General features: G+C 43.1%; 1 protein-coding gene across 6 annotated transcripts in view; it reads right to left on the bottom strand.

Moving 5' to 3' along the window:
- frmd4a (FERM domain containing 4A) overlaps positions 1–23,781 on the bottom strand; it is a 765,730-nt gene that overhangs the window by 3,201 nt on the left and 738,748 nt on the right. For 5 of the 6 annotated variants that reach the window (XM_043714187.2, XM_043714188.2, XM_043714186.2 and 2 more), the window contains 2 exons: positions 21,694–22,556; positions 5,868–5,967 (listed from right to left, as the gene is read on the bottom strand). In XM_043714187.2, coding sequence (XP_043570122.1) covers positions 5,868–5,967; positions 21,694–22,556 — 963 coding nt within the window. Of the gene's footprint in view, positions 1–1,877; positions 1,953–5,867; positions 5,968–21,693; positions 22,557–23,781 lie in introns of all 6 variants that reach the window. The other variant, XM_043714184.2, reaches the window with a different exon arrangement.

Below are 23,781 nucleotides of genomic sequence, written 5' to 3'. Positions count from 1 at the left end.
TATTCTCATGGGAATCAGAAGGAGAAGGTGTATTCTAACCACCTCAACAACAATCTATAAAATCACCTCAGGAGATTGATACAAAATAAACCACAGAATTCACTGACTCAGTTTCAATTACAGACAGGAAGCTAAATAACTAATGGTTTCCGAATGGGATTAATTTTGCCCTGTCATCATCTAATGGGATTGAATAGAAAGTGTTTGGATTTTTATTTTTGGAAAATAACTGAGTCAAATCTTTAACAATAGCAAACACAGAAATTTCTGGAAAAGCTCAGTGGGTCTGGCAGCATCTGTGGAGAGAAATCAGAGTTAATATTTCGGGTACGGTGACCCTTCCTCAGAACTCAGAAGTTCTGAAACGGTAACTCTGATTTCTCTTCACAGATGCTGCAGACCTGCTGAGCTTTTCCAGTAATTTCTGTTTTTGTTTCTGACTTACAGCATCCATAGTTCATTTGGTTTTTATTGAGTTGAATCTTTAGCATTTTCAGGACATTTAAAATTGAAAAACATTGCTTCAGTTCACCAGGCATGGATTCTTATTCGTTAATGAGGTATAGGTATATATTATCTACCCCTAACTGGCCTGAAGGAGGTGGTAATGAGCAGCCTTGCACTATGAAGACATGGCTATTGAATTGTGTCACAGCCTTTCACAGCAATTGTTGGTATAATTTGATGGTGTTACTAGGCTGTTTTAAAGGGAATACAGTATAAGGGTTAGCCACATTGCCTTTGAGTCACATGTAGGCCAGACCAGCTAAGAACAATAGATTTCCTCCCCTAAAGGCCATCAGTGAACAGGAGGTGATTTTACCACAATTCAGTGATTAAATGGTCACTGTTACCGATAGCTGTTTATCCAAGATCATTGAAGCAAATTTTAATTCCTCAGCTGCTGTGATTACCCTAGAAAACTGGTACAGGCGTCTTGTCCTGGATGTATCCACCAAGGGAGTCTCCTCCCAGTGTACAGGCAGGGGTTAAGGTCAGACCCTGGTAATTTCCCAAGTGGGGGGTTTGATAGGATCAAAGTGGGCAGTAGTTTCAGGCTAATGTCTCTACACTACACTTTCAAGCATAGAGTAAGTGTTAGGCAATCAGGTGCACAATAATTCCAAACAAACCTTAAGGCTCAAATACTGAACACATGACAGGAGACAGTGCAGCAGAAACGAAAGTGAGGTTCGGACCTTCTGGTAACCGGGATTGGAAAGGAGAAAAGACCAAAGTTAGGCTAAATGCCTAGTGTCAAGCCACACATTGCATTTACTTCCTGAACCTATTGGAGTGGCTATGGTAATAAAACATCTAAAACAAAACACTGGACTGTTGTCTCAATTTTATTTCTGTCACGTAGGCATGATTTCAACAAAGCTCAGAAACAAAAATAGAAATTGCTGGAAAATCTCAGCAGGTCTGGCAATATCTATGGAGAGAGATCAGAGTTAACATTTTGGATCCAGTCACTCTTCTTTTGAATGTTCTGAAGAAAGGTCACTGGATCCGAAACGTCAACTCTGATTCCCCTTCACGGATGCTGCCAGACCTCCTGAGCTTTTCCAGCAATTTCTGTTTTTGTTTCTGATTTCCAGCATCTTTCGGTTTTCTCCCCCTTTCAGTTTTTATTTATTCACTCATTCATGGGATGTGGGCATCGCTGGCTGGGCCAGCATTTATTGCCCATCTCTAATTGCCCTGAGGAAGTGGTGGGGAGTTGCCTCCTTAAACAGCTATAGTCCTTGGGAAGTAGGGACAGTGACAGTGCTATCAGAGAGGGACGATAAGAAATGAACTATCCCACACACAGTTAAATGGCACAAAGACAGACAGTGAGGGGCGTAATATCACATAACCGATTATTACCATACCTCTACTTTACAGGGCTTTGGTGAGTTGGCGATTGGGTCTGTTCATCGTGAGGTGTGCTCGTTTCTGTTGTACCTCTACAGAAAGGCAGGTGAAAAGAGGAGCAGATAAGACTGAATATTAGTAAAAAGAAGAAAGCAAGGAAAATGTTAGTTAGAATTGATAGTTAGGAAACTAGCAAGAAACTTAGTGATTCCATTTTTTATTGTTAGAACAGTGAAGAATTAGGAGATAACATTGAAACTACTTTATGTTACAGTAATTCTGTTCAGATTTCAACTTCCTACACCTTCTAGAGACATTGAACAGTGACATAGACAACAAAACAGTGACTCGACACCAGTTATAACATACAATAATTCTTCCTGTGCACCCTCACCCTTAACTCTGTTAAATTGGTTCATTTCCTTTCAAAAGGTTAAGTTTACCAAAACTGAATCAGATTTTGTTAAAACCAAAATTTGCAGCTTTTCATTCCTACACCAGAAGAGTGGGGCGAGTGGGGGAGGGGCAGCAATTATTTTGTCATGTTGGCTCTCAGCTAGTCACACCCTTTTGCCCTTTCTCTGAAACCCTGCACCTTTTCCCCTCTTCTAAGATATTTATCCAGCTCCCTTTGGGAAGCTCTGATTGTATCTGTCTTCCACACACTCTCAGGCACTGAAGATCCTGAAGGATTTCCTCATATCTCCTTCAGTTTGTTTGCCAATGACATGAGAGTGATGTTCTCTACCCCCCTCCCCCTCCCACCCATCCACCAGAAGAAGCTTCTCCTCTACAGAGACTCCTCATTAGTCTGAACGCTCTTTGTGAGGTCCCTTATGGTCTGTTCGCTAAGGAGAACAAGTTTGCTGAAAAAAAGACACATTTTATTGAAACTTTCCACCAGCAATAATAACAAAGGGAAAGAAACATTTATATTGTATGAGAGGAGAGTGCTGATTGGCTTGCAGTGAGACTACTGATTGGCAAGTGGTGGCAGATTTGTAGAGATGTTGCCATAAAGAAAGCACCAGTTAGATGTTGTTGACAGTTAACTGCCTAGTTTTGTTTAAATTTTAAACCAGGCAAGTTGAATCGGATTTGTCAAGGCATTTCCCTCAGCATTTGAACCAGGGAGTGTCTGTCAGCTGCTCTGTTGAGTTGAAGCAGGTATAGAACATGCACATGTTCTTTCTGGGTAGAAGGGGTGGGGTCTTGTGTATTATTGTATGTAGCTGTTGGTACTTGCAAGTAAGTGTTTCTGCCTGATTATCCAAAATTGGTTGTCAGTGTAATTTGCAGCACATTTGGGATTATTTAGTAAATGCTGCTCAGTGATAGAATTAGATCTAATGTCAGACACTGTATTTTGGGTTTTGCAAACGTTGGCTGTTTGGGGTCACCATGGTGAATGAATAGAGCAGACTGTATCAAACAGCATATGCCTTTGGCCGGTTGCAACAAGCAAGACTCTGACTACACATAACAAGCTGGTGCTTGCAAAACCCAAAACAAAATTATATGTGTCTCTTTTTTCCAGCAAACAGCAGGTTCTGTACTATGAGATGGCTATTTGTAAACCACAGTTTTATGGGAATTCCTGCATCGAAACAGTAAATTTTGTATCTACAGAGGGAGTAGATAATTGAGTGGTGTCATTTAAATGAAGGCTCCACAACTGAAAGAGAACACTGCCTTCACTGATGCACCTATACCATGATATCCTGGTATCAGACGGTGAGAGCAGGGTTTGGTGTGTAGTTCCAATGAGGGTGTGAGAATATAAAGTGGATCATGTTGACTTGGCACTCCATTTTACACCTATCTCAGGTTTTGTGTGCACAACAGTCAGTGGTGTGTCTCATGTTATTGGAGAAGGATAAAATAGTCCAAAATACACAGCCACAAGGAAAGTGAGGACATTGTTCCAGGTACCTCTTGTGTGCTCTGTACTTACTCATTACAGAGACATAGCCAGAAACAGAAATTGCTGGGGAAATACATCAGATCTGGCAGCCTGAGTTGAGATGGAGACAGACTTAACACTTCAAGCCCAGTGACTCTTCTGCAGAACTGGACTTGAAACTTTAACTCTCACTACAGATGCTGCCAAACCCGATCAATTTCACTAGCAATTTCTGTTTTTGTTTCAGATTTCCACCGACTGTAGGTCTTTGTTTTATTTTAGCAGAGACAGAATTTTTGCCTGAGCAATTATGTAGCCACGGATGGTGCTTATAACACACAGAGCAGACTGGGGGATGGTCCCTCCATAATAACAAAGATGGTCCCTCCATAATAACAAGCGACTGTGGGATCATTCAATGAACAATTTTCCAACTTGTGAAAAATCAACAGGGTTCATTCAATCTTGCTGAAGATCTGTGATATGAGTTGGAACACTCAGTTTCAAATATTTCATTTACAAGTTGCAGTTTTTCTTCACTGGAACTTTACGAAAGTTACAAGTTTGAATTCTGTAACTTTAAATATAGGTCAAGTTTAAACTGTGGTTGAAATAAAATTCACATGCTCCAATATATTGAGTGCTCTCTTTAAACATGTTATCTTACTCCTTTCAGACACAGGAAAGAGTTTTTGAAAGTGCTACTTATTAAGAAGCTTTTAGGAACAGCAGGAGACCAGAAGAAATGAGAGGAACCATAGTGTTTAAATTCTGAAGATGAGATTAACATAGAGATAATGTGAAACCAGAAAATACTGGAAATGTACAACTCCAGCTGTCAGTATATGAAAGAGGAAGCAAGACCAGACTCATAAATCTTCCTATTTTGCTTTTTGAAGTGTCAAAAGATACTGGGACCTAAGGATCTGTATCTCCTGGTTTCTGTAATCTCTGGAAATTAACTGCCTTTAATACTCGTGGTCAGAACTCACACAAACACCAGGTTATAGTCCAACAGGTTTATTTGAGATCACAAGCGTTCGGAGCCCTGCTGCCCGGTCAGGTGAAGTTACAAAGGAGTAACGCTCCGAAAGCTTGTGATCTCAAGTAAACCTGTTGGACTATAACCTGGTGTTTGTGTGATTTCTGACTTTGTCCACCCCAAACCAACACTGGCTCCTCCACATCATGGCTTTAGTACTCATGAAGGAAAGTTCCAGAACATGTATTCCCTTTGAATTGGTTTAAACTTTTTAAACACCCTGTGGGAGGGAGAGGGTTGACTTGTATTTTGACTGCATCAAGTTCAGCACCTCAATACCACAGGCCGTTTTCTTTCAGACACTGCTAGGTACACTGTGCACTTCCGATATTTTCTGCTGTGACTATCTCACATGCTAAACAAACGTAACAGCTCCAACTTGTACAAAACGACTGGGATGGAAATGTGTTGCTGGAAAAGCGCAGCAGGTCAGGCAGCATCCAGGGAACAGGACAATCGACGTTTCGGGCATATGCCTGACCTGCTGCGCTTTTCCAGCAACACATTTCCACCCCAGCCGTTTTGTACAAGTTGGAGCTGTTACGTTTGTTTAGCATGTGAGATAGTCACAGCAGAAAATATCGGAAGTGCACAGTGTACCTAGCAGTGTCTGAAAGAAAACGGCCTGTGGTATTGAGGTGCTGAACTTGATGCAGTCAAAATACAAGTCAACCCTCCTGAAGAAGGGCTTATGCCCGAAACGTCGATTCTCCTGTTCCCTGGATGCTGCCTGACCTGCTGCGCTTTTCCAGCAACACATTTCCAGCTCTGACCTCCAGCATCTGCAGACCTCACTTTCTCCTCCAAAACGGCTGGGAGCCTTACCTTACAATTCAACAGAGCAATACAAATGTTAAGCATTGTGCAATGTTACCCTGGACAGCAGCCATCATCGCTGATGAATTTTGTGGGATTGCTGTTATTAACACTGTTGTCTCACCTGTCGACTCTACTGTCAATCTGTGAAAGCTTGAGCGTCTTTGGTGTGATAATTATTGAAGGCATATTTTTCTATTGTATGATCAAATTGCTCTTCAAAACTTCTCAGACTACATGACTCACCCACTCTGCCAGGATACAATGTGGTGCGGACTGCTGGAAGGAGAAGAGACGACTGAGTCGGTGGACTGTGCTGTGCTCCTCTGATTCCGAGGTGAAGCCACTTGAAAAGAAAGAAAACAATAAAGGTCAGACAAACACATCAATGTGAAGAGTAACCTCACTGAAGACAGGAGATAAATTCTGACTAATGCAATATTTTTAGGATTATGATATTTGATTCAGTATTAGCCTCATCAAAGGAGACAGTACTATTATGTTATAATATTTTTCCAAATACAATGCAATTGTTTCGAGTGAGATGAGATTCATTGAGTGTTAGGCTGGGGTCAACTGGAGCGTCCTACACTCATCCCCTGGCAACTGGTCTTTACTTCACATTAATATAATTTCTGCCTGTAGTTACTGTTTAGATTTGCTCCTCATGTTGCGTTTTTTATTTCGTTCGTTATTTTAGTTTAGACGAGTATTCGACAAGATCCACTGCAGTAACTCACCAAAGGTCCCTACAACAGCATCTTTTAAGACTTCCATCTGGAAGGACAAAGTCAGCAGATACACGGGAACACCACCCTCTGCAAGTTCCCCTCCAAACCACACACCATCCTGACTTGGAAATATATTGTTGGTCCTTCAAAGTCCTGGAACTTCTTCCCTAACAACATTATTATAAAATCATGAAAGGTATTGATAAGGAGAATAGCAAAGGTCTTTTCCCGAGAGTGGGGGATTTCAAGACTAGGGGGCATACTTTTACGGTGAGAGGAGATACATTTAAAATAGACATGGGGGCAATGTTTTTACACAGAGGGTGGTCTGTGTGTGGAATGAACAGTCAGAGGAAGTGGTGGATGCAGGTACAGTTACAACATTTAAAAAGACAATTGGATAAACACACGAATAGGAAAGTTTTCGAGAAATATGGGTCAAATGCAAGCAGGGGGACTAGTTTAATTTAGGAACATGGACTGGTTGAACTGAAGGGTCTATTTCTATGCTGTATGACTCAATGAATGCACTTACACCAAATGGACTGCAGCAGATCAAGACAGCAGCTCACCACCACCCTGCCAAGCGTAGCCATGAATGTGAAGGTGCCGGTGTTGGACTGAAGTGGACAAGATCAGAAGTCATACGACACCAGGTTATAGTCCAACAGGTTTATTTGAAATCACAAGCTTTCGAAGCGCTGCCCGTTCGCCAGGAGGAGTCGTGTGATTTCAAATAAACCTATTGGGCTACAATTTGGTGTCATGCGACTTCTGGCGTTTTCCCAAGGGTAAATACAGAAGGGCAATGAATGCTGTCCCAGCCAATGATCTGCATATCCCACTCACTATGATGTAATTCTTGTAAAGAAAATTGTTAATTATAAATCTCACAAACCATTAACTTACGTGGCTCTTATTGTCACCTTGCTTGTATATTTTAAAGGTAAGACCTGCCTTTTTTATTGTACCTTTCACAACTCCAGTGTATCACAAGATGCCTTATAGACAGGGGCAGACTTTTTGAAGGGCTCGCTCTGTGGTATCGCAACAACGGAATGGTCGAGATGAGCAGCACATCCTACAGCTGTACCTTGTAGTCATTTGGAACTCCCACACATTATGCTAGTGCGTTTCAAAATGAACCCAAATCCATCAGTCGCCAACTGGGCATAACTTGCGACACAAATCTCAGATAGTTAGTAACATGGGACAGCAACCCAATTCACTGTGTCTCTCACAGCAATGTGTAATCACAGAAATGTTATGGCAAAGAAGAAGGACATTCTGAATGCACCAATGCTCCAAACGAGCAAGTTTTTACTTTCCCCCCAATCTCATGTTTTTATTTAAGTAACCATCCAATGCCCCTCCTGAATGCCTGAATCAAACCTGCCCCACCCCCACATTTCCAGGCAGTGCATTCCAGACCCTAACTACTCGCTGTGGGAAAATGACAGCAACTGTCTTCTTTCACCTCCAAAGACAGCAATTCTCCAGCAGACATTTATTATTCTTCGTGATATGCTGCTCATTGTTACACAGCAGACAGATACACACCTGCAGTATTTTGTAATTTTACTCAGATAACAGCAGGTTTTGCCTGAATACGGAATAAATAAATTCCCACTCCTGCACTATTTCTTATGCTCTTACAACTGTCCAACATTGCAATTTAGATGGTGGAGGGAGGTTTATCAAACCTGTTTTAAAAAGCACATGCAAAGTCTCAATTTTAAATCTGAGATTAAGAGCTCTCTGTTATCCAAAAGTGTTTTTAAATTATTTGTTCATAGGATGAGGGCATCGCTGGTTAGGCCAGCGTTTATTGCCCATCCCAGGAGTCAGGTGGGAGTTAACCACATTCCTGTGGGTCTGGAGTCACAGATAGGCCTGACCAGGAAAGGATGGCAGTTTCCATCCCTGAAAAACGCTAGTGAATCAGATGGGTTTGGGAATGTCTAGGGATAAGCATGAACTTAGATTCTTGGAGTTAGGTCCCAGATTTTTTTATTCATTCACAGGATGTGGGCATTGCTGGTTGGGCCCAGCCTGTCCCTTGCTGCCCTTGCGAAGGTGGTGATGAGCTGCCTTCTCGAGCTGCTGCAGTCCCTGGGATGTAGCAAGACCTACAATGCTTTTTCTCTCTCACAGTTTAGTCCATCTGAGCAGCTTGCTAGGCCATTTCAGAGTGCAGTTAAGGGACAATCACATTGCTCTGGGTCTGGAGTCACGTGTAGGCCTGACCAGGATAAGAACAGCAGGTCAATGGTGAAACAGGAGTTTTTTCTCGATGATCTGAAATTTTCACTATAATTATTAATGCGATTTATTGCTGAGCTGTTTATTCCATATCAGCAATGATCCTAATGGCTAGTGGATCTGGTTCGAGGGGTCAGTTGACTTCCTCCACTTCCAGCATTATAGCCAACGAGAGAATTAAAAGGTTACATTTATAAAAGATTATTAATGGGAATACATTCACCACTTTAACTGCCTTTTCTGCCAAAGATTTTAGCCGGTCAACTTTGATAAACTGTAGAATAGTAAGATCTATTAGCAGAACAATATTATTGCAAGCAGAGTATGTCTCCTTGTGACAAACACAGGGGGGTATCTGTGGATTAATGTTAATGAAAAAGATTGGTTTCCTGCTTTTATGCTCTCAAAGGTATTTCCCCCAAAAGTATTTAACAGAGAAGAAAATGTTGCTGAATATAATGTCTAGAACCCTCGTGCTAACAGTGCTGTGCGCAGGGACACCAACAGTAAAGGCATTCAGTTAATCTCACTGGCTGGATATTTTCGGGATTAATTGTGTGACAAACTCTCTAAAGAACGCTCACAGCCTCTCCTCTGATAGCTTGAAATTTTATTTTGTACTTTAACCTCATCAGGGCTCTGGAACGTATGGCCTTCCTTCAAATATAAAAGGAGGCCATTCTGTCCATAGTGCAGCTCAGCCTATCCCACTCCCCTTTTCTCCATTACCCTGGCAATTATTTCTTTTCAGACAATTTATTTTAAATGTATCACAGGTACGTTTTTACAATTCACTCGGGGAAAACATGGGTGATGCTGACTCAGTTGCCCTGGCATTGCAGGCAAGGCCAGAGTCTATTGCCTTGTGGTAAGGAGTTCCAAAGACTCTCAGGTTAGGTTTTCCATCTGTCATAGCCTTTCCCCTGCTTTAAAATGGGAATTAGGAGGATAACCACGGGACCAGTCTGCCTGGAGTGGGTGAAGATAGAAGCGGGAGGCTGGGTGAATACTTTAAAAGACTGGGATGGTTTTTCAACATGATGTTCATATGAGACTTTATGATACTTAAAAGCACATCTTCCAGTAAGAAGCAGTTAGAGAGTGGAACTAGGAAGGAACAGAACAGCACTTAATTTAAATGAAGCAAACCTTAAGATATCCCTGGATGAAATACAAATGAGGACACATAAAGAAAGTGTGTGTGTGTGTGTCCGTGTCTGTGTGTGTGTCTGTGTGTGTCCGTGTGTGTGTGTGCATGTCTGTGTGTGTGTGTGTGTCTGTGTGTGTGTGTGTCTGTGTGTGTGTGTGTCTGTGTGTGTCTGTGTGTCCGTGTTGTGTCCGTGTGTGTGTGTGTGTCTGTGTCTGTCTGTGTGTGTGTGTGTCTGTCTGTGTGTGTCTGTCTCCGTGTGTGTGTGTGTCCGTGTGTGTGTGTGTCCGTGTGTGTGTGTGTGTCCGTGTGTGTGTGTGTGTCTGTGTGTGTCCGTGTCTGTGTGTGTCCGTGTGTGTGTGTGTGTGTCTGTGTACATTCTGTCTGGAGGAAGCTGGCCATATGTTCTATTTTACTAACTTGTATTCTTTCAGCATTTTCTCAAATGAATAGCTTCACAAGTAATCTTTCACACATCACTGTGGTCCACAGAACATAGAACAGTACAGCACAAGAACAGGCCCTTTGGCCCACCATATCTGTGCTAACCATGATGCAATTCTAAACTAATCTCATCTGCCTGCACATGGTCTCTATTCCCTGTTTGCTTATGCATTTGATTAAATGCCTCTTAAACATTTCTATCGTATCTGTTTCTACACCTCCCCTGGCAGCACGTTCCAGGCACCTATCACCCTCTAAGTAAAAAATCAGGCTTGCACATCCCCTTTAAACTTTCCCCTCTCACCTTTAACCAATGCCCCCTAGAATTTGATATTTCCACCTTGGGAAAAAAACTCTGACTGTTCACACTATCTATGCCCGTCATAATTTTATAAACTTCTGCTCCAGCAAAAGGAATCCAAGTTTGCCAACCTCTCCTTATAGCTAATACACTCCGATCCAAGCAACACCCTGGTAAACCTCTTCTGCACCCTCTTCAAAGCCTCCACCTCCTTCCAATCATTAGGAGACCAGAATTGTACATAATACTCCAAATATGGCCTCACTGAAGTTTTATACAGTTGCAACATGACTTGTTAACTTTTACTGAAAACACCAAATGCTGGAGATCACAGCGGGTCAGGCAGCCTCCATGAAGAGAGAGCAAGCTAACGTTCCAGTCTGGATGACTCTTGTTATCTTTTATTCTTTCATGCCCCCACTGATGAAGACAAGCATGCTGTACGCCTTCTGTATCACCTTATCCACTTGTGATGCCACTTTCAGGGAGCTTTGGACTGGCACCCTGAGATCCCTCTGTACATCAATGCTCCTAAAGGTCCTGCCATTTACTATTACAGAGGTGCTAACAATGCATAGTTTCCATCTGCACTCTAACAGGGAGAAACCAGTGGATCTATGACATGGGCTGTGCGATGTTACCTGTGAGACATTATTCAAGTGCTTGCTTTAAAACAGCCAATGCGTTTAACCAACTTGCTCCACATTACTGCAGGGAGAAATGACAGAGAGCAGGACTTGAGAGGTTGCTTCAGAACTCAACAAGAGCTGCCTCCTGATGAGGTGCAGGGTGTTGCTATAGGAGACGGACTGGTGCAGATGATGACAAAAAACACAGAGCTCATGGTATCCTGCTACAATGCTGGACAATTGGACATTTCGACATCCATCATGTGTTCTTCCATTTGAAAGGAATTTTATTTAATTATTGTGTCGGTTGTGGGCATCACTGGCTGAAGTTTGTATTTGAACTAATTGGTCATTTCCAACCCATTGCTGTGGGTCTGGAGTTACATGTAGATCCGAACAGGTAAGGCAGACCCTCCGTGTGAGTGAACTGGATGAATTTGGAATGACAATGGTTACACTAGACCAACTTTTTGTTGAATTGATCCATCTATTGTTGGATTCAAACTTATATCCAGACAACATTCGCCTGAGGTTTGGATACTGGCTTAGTGATGTTATTGACACCCCACTGTCTCCTCACAATCCTTTCACTTATCATACCATGATGTTTCTGGTTTGCAGTTATTACCCAAACTGTACATCACATTGGATTGATTGGCAAGTGGATCCTAATTGGTAGAGGTGTTGCTAACCGAGCAGCAGTCTCCCCTCAAACAGATTAAATGTTAGTTTTCTTGCAAATTGTCCTGATGAGTGTGAGATTAAACGTTTTGGCAAGATGTGACTCGAGCAATTATCTGTGCTAGCAGATAACTGTTTGAATTATATCAGTTAATAGACTATATATATTTGAGTAAAGGTTGAGTTTCTAAAGCTAATTTTTCTTGTCATTTAGGGGTCAGTTTGAACACGAGTGACATTTTAGAGGAAGCTGAGGTCACTGTCCCTCACTGAATGCTGGGGTGGAGTCTGTGTCTATTGAGCGAGTCCTCCCCGAGGCAGCACAGACAAGGGAGACCTGAGGTTGAGGGAGCTGGGCAGCTGCCGCCAGCACTGTGCTTCTCCATAATCGACTCAAGTGTTCGGAAAGCTTGGTCAAAAGTTGGGATTGATTTTTGACACTAGACTGACCGTTAGTGTCTATGGTAATTCAGAAGGTATGCTCGATTTAAAAGTTACTTCTAAGTCCCACAATATAATTACAACAAATCTGCATTTTGCAAGTAAGGGCTAGCATTCCAACCTGGCCCTGGTCCTAAACCAATCCAGATTTCAGGTTACTGTGCTGCTCAATTTTGACTAGAGCAAATATCAAAACTTTATGGCAGTGACATTTCACATCTGCATCATCAACAGGTAAAGTTCCCCATCAGGAATCTGTGACATTAGGAAATTAATGTCAAGTGCCCAAACATATACTCCAGTCATTTCATAGGTCAGATCTTGCTGTGAAAAGACGCATTTTATCAAACTCTTTTATCCTGCACCATAAGGACAATATCATCATGTGCAAGAAATACCACTGTAATGGAAACAGGGTGATGACTGGTTAGTAAGTGGATTCCAATTGGTACAGCCACCGGGGAAAGCACCAGTTTGATGATGACTAACTGTCAACTGCCAAATTATATTTCAATTTAAACTGAGTAAGTTAACTTTGATACCTCAGGCCAAAATCTTGAGCAATGAACCAAAGAATGACTGATGCTTATCTTGTTCAGATGAAACAGGTACAGTGTGTTTACTGTATGTGTTCTTACTGTCTATAAGCAGGGCACTGTAAATTCGTCAGGTCAGGCAGCATCCAAGGAGCAGGAGAAGCTTATGCTCGAAACGTCGATTCTCCAGTACCTCAGACGCTGCCTGACCTGCTGTGCTTTCCCAGCAACACACTCTCTGATCTCTAGCATCTGTACTCCTCACTTTCTCCTCTGTAAATACCTGTTTTCTGGTTTCACAAAGCGCCACACTGTGAGCCTGAATTACAGTCTTGAACTGATTGTTAATGCAATCATTAGTTCACTAATATACTTAGCAAATGTTGTCCATGTTGCACATGTTTAGAATTTAGCAAGAGTGGGGTGGTTGGATTGCAAAGCTAATATAACATTGGCCCAAAATTCAGATACCTTTAACAAACTATTTCTCGGCAATATTAACTATATTGTTGATTGTTCATTTTTGGAGCAGTACAAGGGTTTCTTTTTTAAAGTTATGATGACTAGTTGCCACAGTGTTCAGTTTATGAAGCTCTGATGCAGAGGCTTTTATTAAATAAAAATTCGAATACGTCATTAACAACTAGCATTTATACAATGACCTTTCAATATGATATCCCCAGGTGCTTAAGGCAGGTGGGTGGCACGGTAGCTCAGTGGTTAGCACTGCTGCCTCAAAGTGCCAAAGAACCGGGTTCAATTCCTGCCTCAGGCAACTGTCTGTGTGGAGTTCGCATATTCTCCCTGTGTTTGTGTGGGTGTGGGTGTGCTCCGGTTTCCTCCCACAGTCCAAAAAAATGTGCAGGTTAGGTGAATTGGCCATGCTAAATTGCCTGTAGTGTTAGATGTAGGGGAATGGGTCTGGGTGAGTTGCAGGTCGGTGTGGACTTGTTGGGCTGAAGGGCCTGTTTCCACTACTGTAAGTAATCTAATCTAATTACAGTAATGTTTCCAAAATAAACATTTTTGACAGCAACTCACATCAGGAGATGTAAATGCAGTTTGGAGAGATAGGCTTCAAGGTGCATCTCAATGGAGGAAAGCAGGGATGGGGGGGGTAAGGAGAAAGAAAGGTTTACGGAGAGATTTCCAGGACCGAGGACCCAGGTGCTGAAAGCATGGCTACCACTGCTGGAGTGATTAAAATCAAGGAGGTAGAAAGGGCCAGAGATGCTAAATTGCCCATAGTGTTCAGGGATGTGTAGGTTAGATGGATTGGCCATGGGAAATTGCCCATAGTGTTCAGGGATGTGTAGGTTAGATGGATTGGCCATGGGAAATTGCCCAAAGTGTTCAGGGATGTGTAGGTTAGATGGATTGGCCATGGGAAATACAGGGATAGGATAGGGGTATGTGAACTCGATGGGTTGAATGGCCTGCTTCCACACTGCAGGGATTCAATTATTCTGGTGTCTCCTACTAATGGAACACATTGTTTCCATATCCACTCTTTCCATGCCTCTCGGTATTCTCTAAGTTTCAATCAGATCCCCACTCATCCATTGAGTACAGACCCAGAGTCCTCAACTGTTTCTCATATGACAAGCCATTGTCCAGAGTTAGATTATCTTTTGTTGCTGATGGTCATTGCCTGGAACTTGTGCTGTTACCAAGGACAATGTGTGATGAGTGCAAGTTATGATCTTTCCTTTTGCTCCCTGTCTGTTTACCTGGGGGTTACAGTGGAATTTTGAGAGAGTTCCTTATGCAATGATCGGATTAATAAATCCTAGAGCCAACAATGAAATATAAAGTAATGATAGTAACCATGGAGCATTTGATTTCTGCTTCAAAAAGATTGCCTGATTGATCGACAACTGCTTAGAATTCATATTTTATTTTAGGTTTGCTAAAGCAAGTGACTTGTTATCATTTAGATCAACTCTCTTCTTGCAGAGCCATGTGTTGGGAAATGTTCAATATAGTAGATACAGAAATGCAGACATCATGGTCCAACACTTGCTGCTGAAGCCTCACTTTGTGCCTTTTAGTTACCACTAAAGTTGACAAATCTGATGCACATCCTTTCAAGGTGAGAGGAGAAAGATTTCACACAGAGGGTGGGGTTCGTATGTGGAATGAAATGGCAGAGGAAGTAATGGATGCAGGTACAATTCCAATATTTCAAAGCCATGTGGATAAGTGCATGAATAGTTGAGAGGGAAATGGGCCAGATGCAGGCAAGTGGGACTAGTTTAATTTGGGAAGTTTGGCCAACATAGGTGAGTTGGACTGAAGGGTCTGCTTTTGTTGCTGTATGACTCTATCTGAATAATCTCCTGTGCTCTGAGGTCATACAAAACTCTGGTGCCTGTAATACCTGGTAGGAAGTCCGGCTCCCTCATCACCCTTGTGCTTACAGACCTACACTGGTCCGCAGTCAACCAATGGCTTAATTTCAAATGTCTCATCCACGTTTTCAAATTGCTTCATGGCCTTACCCCTCTCTACCTCTGAAATCTTCCCCAGGCCTATCACCCTCTGAGATATCTGTGTCATCTACTTCTGCGTTCCAACGCCAGCCGCTCCCCCACTGGAGAGGTTGTGCCAACAACCGTTAAGGTGCTAAACTCTGGAAATAGAGCAGACTCGATGGGCTGAATGGCCTCAATCTGATCCTAAATCTTACGGTCTATATCTAATGAAAGTCCCAAACTACATCCCTCTGTGTCCTCCCTGTGAACACTCCCAAAAATCTACATCTTTTACTGATATTCTGAACTTTTTACTTCTTTTCTCTAATTTATTCCTATGACATATAATGCCAGACTATTTTTTTCTTTACTTTTCTAATCTATTTTTGTTTCCTAAGAATTTGATCTTAAGTATCTGTGCCAGGTACCTTTGTACCCGAGAGGGCGATATGATGTGGTGACTATAAACTTTTCACTGTACTCATTTCAGTAGATACGGCAACAAAGCTAATTTAATTCATTCAAACCTTTTGCTCATCTGTACAGAGATCTCCTTATTTGGCTCTTTATCAAATTTTAATTTATAATAATGTTCCTATGAAGTGCCCTGGATGGTTTTGTTCATGGAAGTGCTTTACAGTTATAAGTTACTGTTGTTATGACCGACACTGTAGTTTACCGCAGAGGATATCTGGAAGAAGTGAGGGTAAAGTACATTAACAACAAATAATTCACAGATATGTAAATCAAAAGTGTCATGTGTAGAATTTAACCGGCCTGAGCAGTCTGATTTACATTGTCGACCAGAGATTCTGCTCCTTTTTATGTTATCTTTGGGGATTTCAAAAGGAATGTCACTAAACTATTTTTATCTTCTAAGGAAGTGTTGCCTATTGAATGTCACTTCCCTTAGGAAATTAAATCTCTTGAATAGAGTCTACGAGAGACTGCAGGATATGGCTGGCGAGGAAATGAGTGCAGTGGATCAAATGATATTTTCTTAAAAATGAAATTGAGAGAAGTTTCAGTCTTAAAATGGGGCTTTCATTCCTGCTTCATGCTGAGCTTCGACACCATTAGTCTTTCAGGGTTATTGCAACGACTTGAGGAACTGTCAGTTGGTTGAGTGGTTGCTTTTCATGTTCCATTTCCTCTCTTTCAAATAACTTGAAGAATGTATTTATTCCCCTCAGCTCCTGGGAATACTCTGCCTTGACAGAAGCAGTATGCAAAATTAATCTGCTTTCAAATGATCTCCTCTGGCCTCAGTTGTTTCCCATTGAGATGGTCACGCAGGGCTCTCGAAATGCCTCTCTCAGTGAGAGAGCTTCAGGGTGAAGTGGGGGTCGTTTTGTTTTGTTTGTTCACGGGACAAATCCATAATTCCCCTGGTCATGAGCTGCCCTGAATCGCTCAGATCCTTGATGCAGGTTGACCCACAATGCCATGAGGGAGGGAGTTCCAGGATTCTGACCCAGTGATGCTGGAGGAACGGTGAGATATTTCCAAGTCAGGGTGGCTTGGTGGGGAACCTGTTGGTGATGATGCTTCCTTGCATCTACTGCCCTGGTCCTCTCGACGGTTGTGTGGTGTGTTTGGAAAATGCAGATTAGGAAACCTTGGTAGAGAGTGACCGCAGTGACCCGTTTCCACTCCCAAGAGTTCATGCTAGTTCCCATCGTCCCTGTTGCAGGGTGCCACTCCACGTGGTGAAAGCACAGGAGATGAACTATCCTGTATGGAAGCCACCACTGTGAGGTGTAGGCCATTTAGTCCTTCAATCACTTCAGTCCATTCAGTCCACCAATCAACCACATCGCCCTGTGGCCCAACATTTCAACTCCCCCTCTCACTCTGCCAAGGACATGCAGGTCCTGGGCCTCTTCCACCGCCGCTCCCTCACCACCCTGGAGGAAGAATACCTCATCTTCCGCCTCGGAACACTTCAACCCCAGGCATCAATGTGGATTTCACCAGTTTCCTCATTTCCCCTTCCCCCACCTCACCCCAGCTCCAGCCTTCCAGCTCAGCCTGAAACGTTGACTTTCCTGTTCCTCGGATACTGCCTGACCTGCTGTGCTTTTCCAGCACCACTCTGATCTAGAATCCATTCAGTCCTTCACACCTGCTCCCCCATTCAATAAGATCCATGGCTAATCTGATTTATAACTTTAACTCTACATTCCTGCACATCCCCCAATAATCCCCCATCCCCTTGGTCATCAAGAATCTCCCTTCCTCTGCCTTCAAATATTTAAAGGGTCTGCATCCACTGCCTTTGGAGAAAGGGAATTCCAAAATAAAATGTTCCCTCATCTCTGTTATAGATGGACATCTCCCTTACTTTTAAACTCTGCCACCTGGTTCTAGATTCTCCCACAAGAGGAAGCCTCCTTTTCATATCCACCTGGTCACGTTCCCACAGGATCCCACATCCCTTCTGACTCTTCTAAGCTCCAGAGGATACAGGCCTAGCCTGTCCAGATTTTCCTCATTAGCCATCTGCCCATTCCAGGGATTACTCTAGTAATTCTGCTCTGAACTGTTCCAAAACATTAACATCCCTCAGTCTTGTCTGCAGTGTGCACCTCCTGTCAATGCTATGCTTACTTTCTGTATAATTGCGTGACATTTTAAGCAATATGCAAAAGTGGCAGCCGTGTGTACCATCTACGAGATGTACAGCAGTAACTCAGCAAGGCTCCTTCCAAAGCCATGACCACTACCACCTGGAAGGACAAGGGCAGCAGCAACATGGGAGTACTAGCCCCTGCAAGTTTCCCCTCCAAACCACTCACCATCCTGACTTGGGAATATATCACTGTTCCTTCATTGTCACTGGACCAAAATCCTGGAATTCCCTCTCCAGTTCAACAAGGCAGCTCACCATCACCTTCTTAAGGGCAACTAGGGACGGGCAGTCAATGCTGGCCCCAGCCTGTGATGCCCCCATTCCGTGAATGAATAAAACTCGCTGATCTGGTCATTTTCACGCTACCGTTTATGGGAGTTTCCTGTTTGCAAATTTGGGTTGTTTCCCCGGATTACAACAATGACCATGCTTTCCAATATTTCATTGGCTGTAAAGAGTTTTGGGATAGCTTGTGGTTGTGAAAGGCACTACAAGAATGCAAATGTTCTTTTGCTCTTACACCAAGCAACAAAATTACTGTGTGAGTAATGTTCCCTTGAGGACAGTAGCGATGGGAGCAAATTAGAGGGAACCCTGTGGTGGAATTGTGGATGCAGACAAACCTAACCATTTGTGGAAATGCGAAAAAAAAAATTCCAGACATTGGGCTAGAGGTAGAGCAACTGGAACAGGTTTGAAAAATGGGATTTAGAAATCAAGATGAAGACAAAATTCCAATGTAACAATCAGACTGGCATTGCAGGATTATAATTACAGGACTGGCAGTACAGAGCAATTGCCTGTGCTTTCTTATTTGCAGGGTGGAGTATAACAGGAGCAAACTGCTTCCTGTTTATTTAAATCCAGAATGCAGGCTCCTATGTGACATCAACAACTCATGTACTTGAAACTAGCTCTCAGCGCTTTATCTCGCAATTAAAGAGTTTCTGTTTTGTTGAATGAATGAACAGAGTTTGTACTGCTAGCTCCATGATTCTGGAGTCATACAGCTCAAACTCATGGGTGCTCCAAGTAAGTTCTTCGTAATATGTTCGTGGCTTTCCCGGCAGCATGCGGTTTTTTTTTTGTTTTCTCGTGTGGTTTCCAGATGGAATTCTTGTGGGTGTACGGTTACCGTTCCTGGTTTACTGGTGAAACTGGGGCTTCTTTCATGGCCATTTAAGGGGGCCAATTTTAACCCCAAAAAATGTGTGAAAACTTCAAATGCTGATCCTCAAAATTCTTCACTAACTTCTGGTTTTAGGAGAGTGAGGGTCAATGACACTGACTGATAACTCATAGAGGTGGGTTTTTTTCTAACTCATTTGTGGGATGTGGGTGTCACTGGCTGGGCCCAGCCTAGTTGCCCCCTTGAGAAGGTGGGGGTGAGCTGCCTTCTTGAACCGATGTACTCAATGTGCTGTAGGTTGACTCACAGTGCCCTTAGAGTGGGAATTCCAGGATTTTGACCCAGCAACACTGAAGGAATGCGATAACTTTCCAAGTCAGGATGGTGAGTCCTTGGAGGGGAGCTTGCAGGGGGTGGTGTTCCCATGTATTGGTTGCTCTTGTCCTTCAAGACGGTCGTGAGTTTGGAAGGTGCCAGTTGAGAATCTTTGGCGAAATTCTGCAGTGCATCATGTAGATGGTACACACTGCTGCTATTGAGCATCAGTGGTGGAGGGAGTGGGTGTTTTAATTGTGATGTCAATCAAACGGGCTGCTTTGTCCTGGATCATTTACCACATTAAATGTTCAGCAAAATGGAAACCTCACTCTCTGGACAGGGTGATCTCAAAAAGAGCAGCTCACACGAGTGAGGCAGGACTAAGGAATTTCTTCTCCTGAACTGTCAAATCCACCTGGCTCCACATTTCAGTGCCTCACATTGCACCTTGAAGGTAATGCTCAGTCATGCTTCATGTGTTTGTGGTGAAGATCCAGCCACTACTGCCCATCATACACAATAAACCGTCAAAAAATGATCATTGCAGCAACTGGTCACTTTGGACACAGACGACTGGAAGTTACATTGAAAAATATTTGGTTTGCAATACAACAGCGTGGATTCAATTCCCATCACACTCTCCTCCTCACCGTCTCCCCTAAGCTGGAGTGGGCTAACCCTCAGGTTAAACTCCCACCAGTCATCTCTTTCCAATGACAGAGCAGCCCCATGGTCTGGAAGGATGAGGGGGACTCTACATTCATGTTATTTTCATACTAACTCTTCACTCATTCATATCTAACATCTTTATCATTATTCTGCTGGGGTATTAACACGTTGAATACATATGAGACTTACATTTACAGAGCATCTTTCATAACCTGAGAATGTCCCAAAGCCAATGAAGGAATTTTTTAAGTTTAGTTACAGCTGTAATACAGGAGGCCCAGTCAGCTCTCATAGTGAGCAATGTGATAAAGACCAGATAACCTATATTGTATGATGCTGATTGAAGAATAAATATTGTCCGTGAGACTAGGGAGAACTCCCCTTCTCATCTTCGAAACAGTACCGAGGACCCTTCAAATTATTCATTCGTAGAAAGTGAGCAACACTGGCTATCAGCCAATAGTTAGCCCCAATCTCTAGTTACTCCTTGAGAAAGTGGGGGTGAGCAGTCCATGTGCTGCAGAATGACCTGCAGTGCTGTTAGGGAGAGAGTTTCAGGATTTTGATGCTGAAGGAATAATAATGGATATATTTCCAAGTCAGGATGGTGAGTGGCTTGGAGGGAAACCTGCAGATGGTGGTGTTTCCAGCTATCTGAGAGAGCATACAGGAGCTCTGTTTGACATCACAAAATAAAGATGTTATCACCAACTATACAGCACTCCCTCACCATGACTTTTGTGCTGAAGCCCTGAATCGAGACTTGAACGCTTTGACTCCAACACCAGAGTGCTACAAATTGAACTACGCCTGACACTCATCCAAGTTGTGTTTACATGATAATATCACCGGTTAGATTTCACACATATAACACCTCTGCTTAAAAAGCAAGCAAGAAACCATGGCATAACAACATTTCATGATATGTCTTCGCATTTCCACATCCTGTCGTTTGTGCAAGCACAGGAAGATTGTATTCAAATGCTAAAAATGAAAGTGGTTTGATATGGAGCTTACTATCACACAGAGTAACTGAGCTTGATATCATGCATTCAAGGAGCAGCTGGATCAAGACACGAGGGAGAATCAAATAAAAGGATATGGTGAAAGGGTGAAATGAAGAGGGTAGGAGGAAGCTCTTGTGGAAGAGAAACATTAGCATGGAGCAGATGGGCCAAATGGCCTGTTTCTTTTCTGTAAATACAATGGAAAGAGTGAAGGACAGATTTACAAAGTTGGTTCCAGACATGAGAAACTCCCATTATGAGAATGGATTAGAGAGATCAGGATGGGTTTTCCCTGGGGAGAAGAAGGCCAAGAGGGGATCTGATAGAGGCATGAGAAATCTAGATCGAGTAGATAGGGAGAGACTGTTCTCACTCAGAAAGAAGGTCTGAGAGCAATAGATTTAACAAATGTTGCGAATGTAATCTGAGAAAAATGCTTTCACACGTTGAGTGGTTAGGGGAGGAATACACTGCCTGGAAATGTGGTGGGGGCAATTCTCAACTGAGGCATTGGATAATTATCTGAACAGGAGCAATGGACAAGATTATAAGGCAAAGGCACCAAGGCATAATGCTTGTTGCAGAGATGGAACGATGGGCCAAATGCCCTCCTTCTGTGCCATAATAATTCTGTGCATCTGTTTAAACAGTGAATGGATTGCAAGTTTTACCTGAAACAGCTGATGTTGCTTTGGAAGGTTGAGGCATTCGGGTTATCCTGCTGTGAGCCATGAAGGTGCTCTGGGTTGTGCTGTACGGGGAGCTCCTGTCTGATGAGTCAGAGCTTGTATGAGAGAGTCTGTTGTGCTCCTTCAGCGTGGCTGAAGACCTTTCATACCACGAGCGTAGTTCATCAGACAACGCAGTTCTGTTTGTGTTTCTCTCAGGGTTATCTTTAACAAGCGATGGAGTCCTAACAACTTGTGAGCGTGACGGAGTCAGTTTTACTGAATCAATATCATCGCCGTGCCAAGAATCCTTATAGATCCCACCCGCTGTGTAGGAGTTTGACGTTTTAAATTGTGCTTTCACACTGTAGTGTCCTTCTTGGTCGTTTTCCAAACTGCGAACCACCACCGGTGTCGGACTCCCCTCAATGTACAGAGGATACTCTTTAATCCGATACTGGGAGGAAGGCTGGCTCTGGCTGTGCAGGTAAAACCCACTGCCATTGCCGGTGCCATTCTTACCAGCTAGGTTGGGCATGCTCCCTGAATTGGAGGATCCGAGATTCCCGGCGGATCGGTGCCTCTGCCGCTCCCTGGCCTTGGAGGGCGAGTCCTCGGCAAGAGTGGAGTAGTTGGCATGCATGTGAGCTGGGTAGTAGTGTTCTGAGCTAGAGTGGCTGGTGCAGGAGGAGCAGTCGTCTAAAGGGTCAGAGCCGTTACTGCTCCGAGTCCTTGGGGTATAGAAATCCGGACTCCCTGTTTCGTTCTCTGACACAACCGGCTTGCCCTGGGACTCCAGACTGGCACTCCTGTGTCTAAAGTGCTGTGCTAAACTGTGCAGACGAGTTGGGCTGATATCTACCAACCTGGAAAAGTGAACAAACAGATCGTTACCTTTGGAGTTTGCCCCTTAGGGATGTACAGAAACAAGGAGATCGTTGCAGGCCAGGTTATATGCCTAAAATGCACTGTGGATACTGTGCAGCCTTTGAACCCCCTGCCAAATACTATCCCGCTCCCTGTACTTACAAACAATCTCTGATCCACAATCTTGCAGGCAAAATGATCCACTTTTTAAATTATTTGTCCATGGGATGTGGACATCACTGGCTGTGTCAGTATTTATTGCCCATCCCTAATTGCCTAGAGGGTAGTTAAGAGTCATCCACATTGCTCTGGACCTGGAGTTACATGTTGGCCAGATGGGGTAAATTGCCTTCCCCAAAGGACCTGAGATAGGAATTTAACAATGATTGACAGCTTTCAATTCCATAGTTTATTAAATTTATATCCAACCAGCTGCCTTGGGGGATGGGAACCCATGACCCCAGACATTAGCCTGAAGTTCCTGATTACTAATCTAGTGACATTACCAATACACTACTCTCTCTGCATAATGCAGTTCGCCTCTGCATCTCCCTCTTCTAAGCTTGAATTCATGATGCCTTGTGATCATTAAAGTCCAAGCCACCCCTGGCTACAAGAATCTTGAACTCCTCAACAAACTCCTTTTCCAGTAAAAACATTCCCGGCTTCTGTTGCCTTTGTTCGGATGTCAAAGTCATGGTGTTCTAATTTAGTCACTTAGGCAGCAGGAGGAGAGAGAAGAGGGAGAGGTGTTTGGCAGAGGAGGGAGAACGAACACACAGGTCAGTGATAAAGAGGTGGCTAGAGAGATTTAATGATGGGAAGGGCTGACAGAGCAAAGCAGAAAGGAGATGGTAAATGAAGAAAGTGAGAAACAAGCGAGTCTTGAGGAGCTAGAAATGAGTAAAACAGTAACATCACCAACAACAGCCATCTGAAAAAACAGAAACAACTCTCGTTCTAAAATAATTGAACTCAACATTAATTGTAAAGCTGTAAAGTGCTTAATTGAAATGTTTCTATTCCTCAACTTTCCATTGAGCTTCATTAGAATAGGATAGGAGGCTGAATACAGAGTGAGAGAAAGGGGGAGAATTGAATGTCTGGCATCATTTTACTGTCAAAATTTCAAAGAACGATCTAAGCTTCTGGATGTAGGATTGCTCGCTGAGCTGGAAGGCTTATTTGTAGACGTTTCATCACCATACTAAGTAACATCTTCAG

This window comes from Chiloscyllium plagiosum, unplaced genomic scaffold, assembly GCF_037043375.1.
Source record: "Chiloscyllium plagiosum isolate Xiang-an unplaced genomic scaffold, Cpla_swu_hap1 HiC_scaffold_23, whole genome shotgun sequence".
Taxonomy (NCBI): domain Eukaryota; kingdom Metazoa; phylum Chordata; class Chondrichthyes; order Orectolobiformes; family Hemiscylliidae; genus Chiloscyllium; species Chiloscyllium plagiosum.
This window is presented reverse-complemented; position numbering and strand designations above follow the sequence as displayed.